Consider the following 13,609-nt stretch of genomic DNA (forward strand, 5'->3'; position numbering starts at 1 on the left):
GTGGTTTTTACTGCCATAAGGGATTTTTCCTGTTTAATAGCATAATGCTCTTCTATGTGTAGATAATGCAAAGTATGACATTCAGGAATCCATTCCCGTGGCTGTGTTTACTTGGTCTCTGCATTTGCCCAGCTCTCTGAATGGGGAGGTTTGTGCTGGATGAGAGGAGCCAAGCAGTCTCGGACAGGAGCCCAGAGAAGCAATGTTGAATTCAGAAGATGAAAGGCTGAGTACTTTGCATTCTCCTTGGTACCTAGGCTTGTCAGGATGAATTTGGAGAATAAACCACATGGGAATAATTTAGGTGTTTTTTGCCTTTTTCAATTCACTGGTGACTGTGTCAGTTTGTCCATCCCCAAAGACTTCCCATATTCAAACACCCTTTTACCATCCCAGAGGGATCTCCTTATGTATTATGGAAGTATATTTTAGATGTTAGAGCTGTGGACATTCCAGGTAATCCTGACTGTGATAAAGATAAGAGATTTTCTTGTTACCCTACAGCCAAGACATGACAATCATTTATATTTGCTAGGCTTTGTGTGCCTGTTGATGCCTCATTAATTACATGTCATTGTGGGATTGTTCCTTTTGTGTGTGCAGAATAGAAACAGATTTTCTTAATTAATGGAGAAGGGAAAATCTGTTGAAATGAAGAGAACATCTCAATCAGTGTTCTGCTCTGAACTCACCTTAAGAGTTAGCTGAACTGACACACCACAAACAATTTTCATTCAGCAAAATTTCAGATCAAAGTGAACAGCAGCCAAGTTATAAATTGCATTTACTTCCCATGCTGTTTTACGGTTTTAATGTATTATTCTGCCTTCTGCACTGAACTTACTCTTGTCTTTAATCAAACCAATGCCCATTCTTCTCCAAAGATGGTGTCTTCATCTCAGATAGGAAAGATACACAGAGCTGCACTTAAAACACATTCTGGATTTGGTGGAGCGTTAGCCCACTGTGCTCTTTGTTACATAAACATTTTACAGAGGAGGCAGATTACCAAACAATCTTACCCTTTGATGTATTTTCTTGATGGGTAAAATAGTATTAAAAATTCTAATTTATGTCCTTTGTGATACAGGAGCAATTTCCAGTGCAGGACAATTTTCATCACTGTAGTTGTAACTAGTTAGAGTCCTCTGAAAAATAAATACAAATACAATGGATTTTTTTGGCTTGAAGTACACACAGGTATTGTGACAGGGAGTACAGAAACAGATTAAAAAAATTGAGAATCGTTTTTGCTAGGTATCACTACTTAAAATAGGACTATTACAAAATAGGATTACTTTTGCAGTATGTTGCATTATTTATTGTTCTGCCATATAAAATTGGCCATTTTTTTAAAATTAGGTTTTATATTTAGATTCTTTTTTATTCCCATTCAAATTCTATGTGAAGGAATTCGTTCAAATCAGTTTTTGTAAGGCATTGAGAATAATGTAAACGTCCTAAATACAATAATATGGACATGACTTTTAAACAGATGAGAGGAAGGAATGCACTGTAAAAGATATCAGCATGCAGAGTGTATTATTTATGTCTTTGTATGCATAGTACTCAGTTAAGGCTGTTGAACACAGGCTGTGAGGGGAAGGTAATGCCAGCATGATAATCCAGATCTTAAATATAACGATTTTACAGAGCAAATAATTTGTTTGTGTTTGTAAACAACTGCTTAATTGGTTCCTGTTGCTTTTTCAACTGAAATCTGGAGCAGTGTTCCTACGGTCGGTTCATGTGCAGGTGTCCACGTTGTCACCCCAAAGTGAGTACAGTGGGCATGGCCTCCACATGAACTACAGTAGTAACTTACTAAATAAATGCCCAGTAAGTTAATAAGGACTGGGTATTCATTGCAGTGAAGATTTCCTTAGATAGAGAGCAATGAAGTTCATCACTGATCTTCCATTAGTTAAAAGCTGCTTTGAATTAGGAGCAGGTGTTTGTACAGTTAATACAGTAATAGAGAGAGAATTAATATGCAGTTTCAGAAATATCTACCTGTAGTCCTCTGATTGTAGGTGCAATCAGACAGATGGCAGCACTCAAAGCTGTGCTCTTAGTAGACAAAAAATATACAAATAAAGCCTTTCATTCAGAGTCACACTGTTAGCTTTGTTTTCTTCTGTGGATTACTTTAGTGAAAGTTAGTTTCATTCCCATAATTCAAAATGTATATAAATGTATATAAAATCTTTTTCCTAGATGGGGTGAGAGCAGCAGGGAATGATGAGTAGAAATTGTAAAACTTGCCTCCTCAAAAGTATGCATGTCTGTGACAAAATGCTTTAAAAGCACTCCTTCCCTGAAGTTCTCTTCACTGTAGGACACCAAAATCCTGAAGTTTGTACTGCAAGCTTATATTCCTTAACATTGCCAAATTATGTGTGAATGTATACTGAATAAAAACATGTAGATGATTCTGCAAACAGAACTATAAAAAGTAAGTTCAAGATGAGATTTAGACTTCTGGCAGATCACATTACATGGTCAACAGAATTTTTAATAGCTGCCATGTTGGCAGCCAAATCCTGTATCCCATGGCAAGAGTGTCAAGAAAAGCTTACCCCAAATGGCTCAACAGCTAGAACATTCCTTCTGAAAGCTGGAGCTGTGGGTTTGAACTCCCTCAGGTGAAAGAAAGCACCTCTGTCTGACATCTCCATGTAGTCCAGATGGTGTCAGGCACCTCTTAATTTCCTCTGGGTGCACTTTAAAATGAAAGGTGCTCCTCTTCCTCATCTTTAGGTATGCTCAGAGCATACTGCATCTCTACAGAGATTTGATGTGGTTTTGCCTATTAGCCTAATTTAAACTAAATGTGAAGGACTAACCAGAAGGGTTGTTAACCTTCCCCTCACTCTTGCTAGATACAATGCTCATACAGAAGTAAGGTGAGGAGTGTTACTTTGCTGATCTACCTGAGAAAAAGTTTTAATTAGGTTACTTTTAAATGTACCTAGTAAAACTTAAGGATCCTAGAACATCTAAAGAAGCCTCTGTTTTTTCAGTTGTATTTTTTAGGGCAGTAAGATGTGCAGATAACTAGTGGGTATTATGTTGATCCCACGCAGTTTGGTTTGTTTACCATCTTTTTCTTCCTTCTTTCACTTAATATTAAGTCTTTCACCTTCCTCTGGTAGAATCACTAACATCCATATGTTTTCCTCTTTCACAGCTGAAAACATTTGTGATGCTATTTTCCTCCTCTTTTATTTTCATTGCATTTCATTCATTTCTGGGACCAACCAATTAAATCTGTGGAATTTCTTTGACTATTCAGTCTTCCCCTTGTGTAATCTGCTGTTTTGTTCCTGTCTTTGCATCTCTTTACTGCTTCTTACAGCTTTATTTATCCCCTTAAAATTACTTGTTTTCCGTTATGCAAGACTGTGCCTACTTCTATCCTCCTCTTTTTCTCATTGATTATTTGTATTTTCCTCAAAACATTTTCATCCACAGCATCTTTGAAGCCCAGCTCTCACCTCCTTCTTGCACAGGCCTGTCCAGAGCCCACTAAAATCAAGAGGAGGCCCTTTTGTAATCTTGCAGCCCTTTGGTTGAGCTTCTCTCCAGGCAAACCCACTGTTTTCCCCGTGTTTCTTCAAATCCTTCAAGTACTCACTTCTTTCATGAAACTGTCAGTGAGAACTGGTCCAAGGGAAGTGGATGTAAATAAAAATATATATTCCTTGCTTTGAAATTTCAACTGTAATCTGTGTCTTGTGAACTGATTAACTGACATGGGACTATGTATTAGATCTTTCTTGGAGCAGAGACATTGTCTTCCACTTTGGGGCTGAGCAAACAGAAGTCTGTGGTAGTATTTATGGAGAGATAAAGCCTTGTCATCTTTGTAGAAGTTGGAGGGGTTGGGTTTTTTTTCTTTTAATTATAACAATATCTATTAAAACAACATTTGTAGTAAATAAAACAGTGGAAATGCGTTGCCAAGTCCAGACTTTGTAAATAATGTTTCCTGAATGAAACCCATTTTTCCTCCTTACAGAGGGAAGACTTTTAATGCCCACATTGTTTGCTGTTGTAAATGAACATGTTTCTATTTGGCTGTACATCCTGCCTTGTAAATATACCAAGTCAAACTCAAAATGTTTTCTCCCAGGAGAAAAAATATTGCATAAAAATTTGTTGTAACAGATGAGATTGAAAGCTTGCCATGAATGTGAAAAAGAGATTCAGAGGTGCACAGAATATTTAAAGTGTCTGGAATACTGCTGTGGCAGGAGAATGTTAATCTGATGTTGTCTGGGCAGGAGGCAGCCCTTGGAGCCGACACATTCCTTGGGGCCCTGCTGCAAACTGAGCTGCCAGCAGAGTGTTTACAGCGAGGTGCAGGGCCAGCATGGTCTGTACACATGAGCTGTGCCTGCCTGCCACGCAGACAGCACATGGCAAATATACTCTTCTAATTAAAAGCAAACTTAGTGTTGCATTTAACCTTGACAGTATTGAGCAGGTGGATCACATTGATGCATATTAGTAAGCACACAAACATAGGAAATGTCCTGTGTACATTGTGACAGTGTTTATATTTATCATGCTTATTTTAACTCCAAAATGTGACTGTAATTTATAAGCAACTGAAATGTCAGCATTCGAAGCAGAGATGTTTTAATATGTTTACTCCAAAGTCATAAGGCTGTATATATTTTTTAAAAAACCTTAGCGCACATATGTGTGGACACAGTGTCCACTGTGTTTTAAAGACCACTATTACAAATGAGTACTGTGTCTGTCATGAAAAGATGGTTTCATTCAAGTCTAGTTTGACAGATACTAGTAGCTGAATTGATGTTATTCTTGTATCATGGTTTCACGGAACATAACAGCATGTTATTTGTATTTTTTTTTTTTTTCTGTTCCCCAGATAGTGGTGGTACCAAAGGGGAAAGACTGAGTGCCAAACTAAAAGCTCTGCCTGGAACAAGTGAACCCTATGAAAGTAGCAGCAGTAAAGAAATAGGCAAGTGGACATGTTATACCTTTTTTACTTTCATGGTTCTCAGGGAGAGAAGAAATAAGGAGAGAGGAAAAAAAATAAGTTGTTGGAAGAGTATGTAAAATTAGATAATTGGGGCAACATTTGTCCATGAAAATGAGGCTTTCACTGCATTGTTCAGAGCTCACTATAAAGTAATTGTGAGGAGAAGTGTGGCCCATGTTAATATTACTTTTGATATCTGTCTGCTGCATCCTTTAAGTCAGTTCTTGCCATTCTGCAGTCAAAGGTTCTTCAATAAGACTGAATTTTCAAATGGGTTTAAAAACCCAAATCCATGTGGAATGTGGTACTTCCTAAAATGCCATTCCTCAAACAGGTCATCAGTCTTGCTGTTCCTTGCACGTTTCCAAAGTCTTTTGCTCACTGTAGTATAGTAAGAGAAATTTCTTTTTAAAAAATCCAAAAGGCTTCCATCAGTAGAACTCAAACTTTGCTCTGGTGCTCTGCTTCAGTTCCTGAATGCAGTGTATTGTTCCCCTTCAGCATTCATGTGCTCTTTCTGGTCTGCATTTCAAAGACACATATGTGTAGTGCTGAATCCTAATCTTTTGTTTGATTTTGTATGTTTAAAACCAGCTAAAGTTAAAGCAAAAGTAGTTTGTAACTGTTTCACATGTATTTATTTAAATCCTAGATGCCTCCTACCCAGATCCACTTGGCCCACAACCAGAAAGACCAAAAACAGCAGCAAGAAAAAGAACGGAGGAAGATGATTTTGCTGATGAAGAACTAGGAGAGGATCTGCTTCCAGAATAGCATATGGGCCACTATTTTTTTAATCCTTGTAAAAGTTTTAGCTGAAAAACTTTTCATTCATAATGATTTTGTAGTGGATTTTTATAAACTATTTGTGAAATACTTTGAACATGTGGTACCTTATGTTAAAAACATGGATTTGTAATTGCAGTGTCTTCTGTGATTGATTTAAAAAAATAATGGTGAGGTTATTTTACTCATGCATGAGATCTACACAAGTACTCACACACATTGCAAGCTCTATCAAATGCATAAAGCTTTTGCTTTCAGAGATAAATACGATGATAATATGAAACAGAGAAGCCTCTAAAATTTCATCTTTCAATGCAGAATACCTCAAAGCAATGCTTGTAAGGGTGAAAATCCCGTATCCTTCATCCAAAGCCAGGATTTAAGTCCTGTGAACTGACCTGAAAATGCTGGATATGGCCTTGGTTTCCCTTAAGGCCCCAATTCAACAAATCACTTTACACTGATACCAAAGAAAGCATCTTAATTTTAGTCTACGCTTAGATGAGCTAGGGCCATTTTGCAGTCTCTTGGCAAAATGTCCTTATTTTTGTTTTTTTTATTTTGAATGGTCAGAGTTGTCAGGATTTCAGCCTAGTTTCTTCAGAATTACTAATTAGATTGCAGCTTTTGCGTCTTATATTGGAGACTGTGGCACTGTAGAAAACAGTGATAGTTTTCTGCAGCCTAAGCTGAGTATGGGCAAAGAAGATGGTTACAGAAATCACCATCTGTGATTTCTGCTTATGAACTGAACAAGTATATGCTTATAATCAGTTCTGCTTATGAACTGAACAAGTTTGATCTGAAGTTACTGAGACATGTTAAATTCTTGTAGTAGGAATCACTTTGAGGAGATGAAAAATATTAGTCAGGTGTTCAGAATTTCCTAATAAATACTTGCAAAACTAGTCCACTGAGATAGCTTGTTTTTTGAACCCTGGCATGAGTTTGGTTTAATAGTTAGACTTTGGTTATTGCACTTTGAAATGCAAGAATTCAGTCTTCTGAAATACTCAGTGCTCCTTCTCAGTATTGGTGCTCAGACTGTTTCCCAGTGATAGTGGAGAAGTCTCTTTGTATCTTCATAAAATGTTTTTTTCAGGTTTTAAAAACACTGTCCAGTGTCATAGGATGTCTGCAAGTGCTCAGAAATGTCCTGTGGGGTTTATGAGCTGCTTTGTGTGTACCAAGCTTCCCATGGGACTGGAGCAGCATTCCATCTGGGATTGCACTTCTTCTGCCTCATGGTATGGGCAGAGCATGTTCAGTGCTGTTTATGGAACACCCTGAGGGGTTCACCAAGGAAGAAAGACATGGTAAGCTCTGGACCCTGATCCTTCTAAGGGGTGGAAAGGAGCATGAGAAGGAAATGGATGGCAGCTGCCTTACTCCTGCAAATCTCTCTTGCCTGTTCCTCAGTCCTGCTGTATCTACTGCTCTGGTTGTAGAATGACATATTCCTGGATGTCCTGGTAGTTTTTCCTGTCAGGCTTAGTCTTGGAAGATCTAGACCACCAGGATGCAACGTGCCATGCAGGAGGGAGCATTTTCAGCTACACACTCTGGTGGTATGAAGTAACTGAGTTAATCAAAGAAAGAGAAAACACATGGAACCATGGCAGGAAGCATAGATAAACCTGTGAAACCGTGCAGAAGAGAAGTCAGGTGAGATACTGCCATGGTTTTCTAACACAAGGACATTTGGGTAGACTCCAGTGCGTTGACCCTGGTTGGATGCCTGGTGCCCACTGAAGCCTATCACACACACAGAGGAGAGAAAATAAAGGGCTCATGGGTTGAGATAAGGACTGAGAGAGGTCACTCATCAAATACCATCACAGGCAAAACAGATTTTAATGAGAGATATTAATTGATTTTATTGATAACAAAATCAGAGCAGGATAATGAGTATTAAAATAAACCTTCAAAACACCTTCCTCCCATCCCTTCCTTCTTCCCAGCTCTACTTCCTCCCACAGTGGCTCAGGGAGACAGGGAATGGGAGTCATGGTCAATTCTGTGGCCTCTCTTGTTGCTCAAGGAGAGGAGTTGTTCCCCTGCTGCACTGTGGAGTCCCTCCCATGGGAGACAGTTCTCCATGAACTCCAGTGTGAGTCCATCTCCTGAGTCCCTCTCAAACTGCTGCAGCCTGGGTCACTCTTCCCCGGGGTGCAGCCCTTCAAGGACAGGCTGCTGCAGCACGGGCTCCTCTCTCCAGGAGCCTCCCACGGGGTCACAGCCTCCTCTCAGACATCCACCTGCTCCAGTGTGGGCTCCTCCATGGGCTCCAGGTGGATTTCTGCATCCTCCATGGATCCCCATGGGCTGCAGGGGCACAGCTCTTTCACCACAGCCCCCCACTACCAAAGTTTAGCCATGCAAACTCGATACAGCATCCAATCAAACATTGCAATCACACAAGCATGTCCATGATAAAGTGGCAGGAAGTACCAATAACTTGGGATACAGTGTTTCTACAGATACATCCGTAGAAACACTCCTGTGGACATCAGAGAGATTTTGATCAGCAGCAGTTTCTCGATTCAGTTTGCCCAGATGCATAACTGTACACTGGGTAAAGTTCTGTGGATTACTAACAATTGCACTTTTGTTCCAGCACTGCACAAACTCACAGGCAGTTCTGGAACATGTTGTTTCCTACGTACAGATTCCCAGGGACTTCTGGAACATGCTGTTTCCTATAGCATGAGGATCTGATTATATAATGCTTTGGGTTATGATGAATTTGCATGTTATTTTGCAAGCACAGTTGAGCTTGTTCTGAACTGACAGAAAGCCATGTGATCCAGCTCCAACACTGGAATAATGAGTCCTGCTGACAGTCAAAATGATATAGCCCAGGTTCATCCACTTCAAAACCGTGTTCACTATGGCTGCATCTCTCCTACAACTGCAATGTTGCCAAGGCAAGCACAGAGCAGAGGGGATGATGTATACCCAGCTGTTCTGTAAGACCAGTAGCACAGTAGTGCACAGTAGCACAGTTTCGGACCGTGACAATTCATCTCCCAGAGAACTGCCTTGCATGATCCAAAGGTAAGCTTGGGCCAGGAACCATTCTTTGGAAGCAGCTTCAGCGCCTCATCCTTCTTTTGTGTGAGATAGTCTGTATGAGGGAACACAAGACTCAAGACAAGGACTGGACTCAAGGCTGAAAAGTGACCCCTTGATGGAGATTGATATGACTGGAATCTATTGAGAAAGAAGCTAAATGCACGTCTGAAGTGCTGTGTCACCGTGCTGTTGGGGAACCTCAGGCTGTCACACAGGTGAACACATCCATGTGATTCAGGCAGCTCAGCTCTCCAAGGAAATGTTGCCAGGCCAGTGGAGTGCTTGTTTCAAATGGGTTATATGGGATTATTGTCCTATGTTGATGTGATGTCCCTGACCCTGTCCTTGGTTGGCATTCAGCTGAGGTGCAGTGAGTTGTGTTCCCTGCTGCCACAGGATGCCCTTGGTCCTGCAATGGGTCTTGGAAACCACAGGAGTAGGAACCTGAATGAGCTAAATAATTCTATTTTCATCCAAGAAATTCAAGCAGAAACTTTTTGTCAGGCTTGGTGGCACAAAACTACATCTCCAGAAGCCACGCACTGCAGATACATGCTTCCAGCAGCAGTTAAACTCCCATCTTGTGTTTATCATTCTGGAATTAGTAGATCAGTCATTTAAGATTCCTGCTCTTGTATTAATTTATTATTTTATGTTAGAAGAGCAGCTACATTAAACCTAGGAAAATGCTGACCCCCTGAAGAAACTGACTCGTGAGGTGTTTTAGCTTCTATTGTCATGAAAAGATCTATTATACAATATTAAACAATCCTCAGCTGACCTGTTAGACTTGAGATCTTTCTCAGGATAGGAACTTTATGTACCAAGTTACCTTTCTCTTTACATGTATGAAAAACTTCTCTTTGTACAGTAACCAGTTCATAGAATCATAGAATGGTTTGGGTTGGAAAAAAACCTTAAGGATCATCCAGTTTCATCCCCCTGTTGTGGGCAGGGACACCTTCCACTAGACCAGGTTGCTCAGAGCCCCATCCAACCTGGCCTTGAACACTTCCAGGAATGAGGAATCCAAAATTGCCAATAAATAATTTTAGATTAAAATTTTATGATAAAGGGCTCTTTAACTTTGTTCCTTTGCAAGAGCAGTATGAGATCATAAGAAATTAATCTAATTTGCTACATTTTGATTATTCTTGATATCAAGGACACAGATTATCAACTTCATGGTAAAAAGGCTGTTTTAACCTGTTTGACAGCTCCTCAGTTTCCCCCTTGGCAAAATGAAGTCTTTTAAAGATTCTGCACTTCTCAATAATTCACTTTTGCAACGTTAAATTGCCTAACAACTTTAAAATATGCTGAGATGCTGCTGCAGAAGATGCCACGCCATGGACACTGCAAAGTGGTATTACAATGCTTACAACTGCAGGGAACATGAATGGGAACATAAGAGTTTGGGTGACAGGTTATCTGCAAACAGAATGTGAGGGAGAAGGACATCTTCAGGGAGCAATTTAATTCTCTCTCTGAAGATTTATACCTGCTAGGGATGCCAGCTGAATGTTTGTTACACCCAACAACATGAGCTGTTCAACTTGAAGGTCTGTATGATGATTTTTAAAACCTTTGTCACATCATTATTTCAGATAGAGATAGGATCTCATTAATGCTGTAGCAGGACAGGAATAAGCATTTGGAATGTGCCAGTATAGGGCAATTCTGCCAGTTTTGTGACAAGCATATTACTGTGGTATCATTAATGTTTGTCAGAATAATGGGATTTATTTATGTGTGAACCACAGTATCTGAAACCAGCTGTTGTGTGCCAGAGCAGCTACGGATAACAACCCCAACCAGAAAATGACCTGACCTCACAACACTGCTCCTTGGGAATTAATGTGTCTGGGAAGGGCTATATTTTTACATTTACTGTCAGGTTTTCACCATCATTCCAACAGTTCTGAAACAATTTACCAAATTATCATAAAGGTCTGATGATAATGTATTTGAAAAGGATTTTTTTTTTCTCCTGCTTATGACACAATTCTTCAGCTGTTTGTAACAATGTAAGGTTGAAGATATAAACCTGGTGTGTCTTTCCTTTAATATGTTTCAGTGTTCAACATGGCATGAAATGCTCTCTGATAGAATCAGGTGCAGAAAATGTTCCTTCTTATTTTTAATAACTCACTAAATATGTCTGTCTTATTCTTGTGGAGCTTAGTTTTCTTTGGAACATCCTGGCTTTCTCATAGCAGGAATTTGTGGAACTGAACTTATTATCTGACACTGATGACTGTGGTGGTAATCTCAGGAGAGAGGTAGACACTACTCCCAAATATAAATATTGAATGACAATTTCCAGGAAGAGCATTAAGAATATTATGTAAAAGTGAAACACATAGTTGTGAATTCATTGATTGAAATATCTTTTATTATATCAAATTCAGGACAGACTTCATATGACTGAAAATTTTTTTCAATATTTCATTTGTATAGATATTTTAAATCCCCCTCAAATTCTAAGAAAACTATAAACTAACACCAGTGAGAAAGGTACTAGTTAGTAATTTCTTAAAGTCACGGAAGAATCTAAGTTGCCAGAGTGCATTAGGGAATATTTTATGACTCAGATGTCTCTAGGATAGACAATGCCACAAGAACTGGCATAGCACTCTTAGTTCCTCTCTAATGGAATCTCATTTGCTGCCCTTCTGTGGTTCTTATTATTTGAATCAATGTGATTTTTCATAAGACAGTACAACGCAACTATCGTACAGAATTAGAAAATTGCCTAGAAAAGGCACAAAGCCTTAAATTCAATGCCAATTTAATGCCTGTGCCATTGTTTTCTTTTCATCTGCTCCGATTCTTTGAGGGAGACCTCTCCTAGAAATGTCAATGCATATAAAGAAGTACATAAAACTCATGTTTTGCAAAGCCAAGTGTGACATCCTCATCCTACTCAAAAATCTGACAATTCTCAAGATGCTGGTTTGTCTTAGAAAGGGTAATATAAAAAGACCTTTGGTGATAAATATTTGCCATGTTTCCACACACATCACTTGAAGGTGAAGTAACATGAGGCCAGGTGCATGGTCAGGGGTTGGACTGGACTGGGCTAAATGGACACACACCTTGTCCCAGTCTTTCGCCTGAGGATATGACTGCAAAGGAGAGTTTGGAATTCTGTTAAACTGTCCTTCCTCGGGGTTGAAATCTGATTCAAATCCCACACAGTTAAAGGTTAAGATGCTGCTAATAAGTGATACTGACCTGTGATGCAAAAGGCACCAAAACCACAAAAAAATCATAGTTAGACTTAACTGTATGACTTTTCCAAAACCACAAAATCAAGTAACTTCATTACATTATGAATGCCAGACCGTTTTGCTTCAACTCCAGCCTGTTTGGTGAAGTTGCTGTCTTGTATTTCTGTGGTACCAAGTTGGGGTTTCTCAGTCCTTGGATGATTTATGATCCCATTTTCCCTTATTCCTAACGAGTATTTTCATATTTAACTATGCTTATCCTAAATTACTCAAGAGATGTGCAGAACTTAATCAGAGAACAGGAAATATTTGATTCAAGTGATGAATCCTAAAGTCAGTTTTTAATGCACACCATTTCAGCAGACCACATCTTTTATTAACCAGAGTACTATTTACATGCTTATTTTTGTGGGTTGCGCCAGGGACCATGAATATATTGCATCATATGTTTTTAAAAGTACAGAATAGATGGAGAAGTCATTAGAGGAGAGACCTCAACCTCCTTTAGGTGTGCAAATTTCTCCTCTTCTACAGCGGCTTCTCTTGCAGTCGGCAGAGTGACCCTGCCGTGGGTGTCTGCCCCCGGCCGCCTCGGCAGGAGGAACGGGAGGATCAGGCCTCGCTGTCACCAGCCCCGGTCTTCGTGCTGGACGTCAACCACCTCGGTGCCTGCTGGAGAAGCCACAGAGCTGGGGTGGAGAAACATGCCAGAGGTGCTACCTGGAGTCAGGCAAGTCGGAAATCCCAACCCCCTACGAGGGACAGTGCCAATTGCTCTAAAGTGACTGGGAAAGTCCGGGCTAAACAGACCTGTTCCTTCCCCAGCTGTAAATCCTCACATCTTTTCACAGCAGCCTTGACACTTCGGCTCCGACTGGGCCAAATGCCCCTGGCTCTGCCTCAGTCTCGAGCCCTGGCCCAGAGAGTGCCACTGGATGCCCAGTGTCCTGGCGGGGCTGGGGACAGCCCGGCTCCCGCCCGTGCCGCCGGTGCGGTGACAGGGAGAGCGGGACTCCCGACGGCAGCCCCGGGCTTGCGGTGTCTGGATCCGCCCGTGCCCGGAGCGTCCCCGGGGCCGCGGGCAGCGCTGGGATGCGGGACCGGCCCGCGCCCGGCGCCGAGCGCTCGCCGCCTCCTGAGCGCGGCCGAACATGTTCCTGGCAGGCGAGGCCAGGGGAGATGCAGTGAGGCGCGGGGCACTTTTCCAACAGCTCCTCCGCCGGGAGAGCCAGTGGCACGGCGCGGCGCCGCAGCCCGCCGCTCTCCCCGGCTCCCTGGAGGAGAAGCAGCCCGGCCGCCATGCAGAGAGGCAGGGTAAGGGGCTGCGGGCCGGGGGCTGCGGGGCGCGGGCGGTGGCGGGCGCGGTGTCCCCGGTGTCCCCATCCCGCTGACGGCCGCCTCGTTGCAGGTGCGGGCGGCGCCGGCGGCGCTCCTGGCGCTGCTCTGCGCGGCGCTGCTCCCGCTCCGCCCGGAGGCCGCCAGGGCGCCCAAGCAGCGG

At 41.5% G+C, this 13,609-nt stretch overlaps 1 protein-coding gene across 1 annotated transcript in view; it reads left to right on the plus strand.

The window, feature by feature from the left end:
• Window positions 1–5,936, plus strand: part of IFT88 (intraflagellar transport 88) — a 41,092-nt gene extending 35,156 nt beyond the window's left edge. The window contains 2 exon segments of the mRNA XM_066313046.1: window positions 4,901–4,996; window positions 5,670–5,936. Of these exon segments, the coding sequence (XP_066169143.1) occupies window positions 4,901–4,996; window positions 5,670–5,791 (218 nt within the window). The 3' untranslated portion in view covers window positions 5,792–5,936.
• The last annotated feature ends 7,673 nt before the right edge of the window (window positions 5,937–13,609 follow it).

The sequence above is a fragment of the Sylvia atricapilla genome, chromosome 2 (assembly GCF_009819655.1).
Source record: "Sylvia atricapilla isolate bSylAtr1 chromosome 2, bSylAtr1.pri, whole genome shotgun sequence".
Lineage (NCBI taxonomy): Eukaryota > Metazoa > Chordata > Aves > Passeriformes > Sylviidae > Sylvia > Sylvia atricapilla.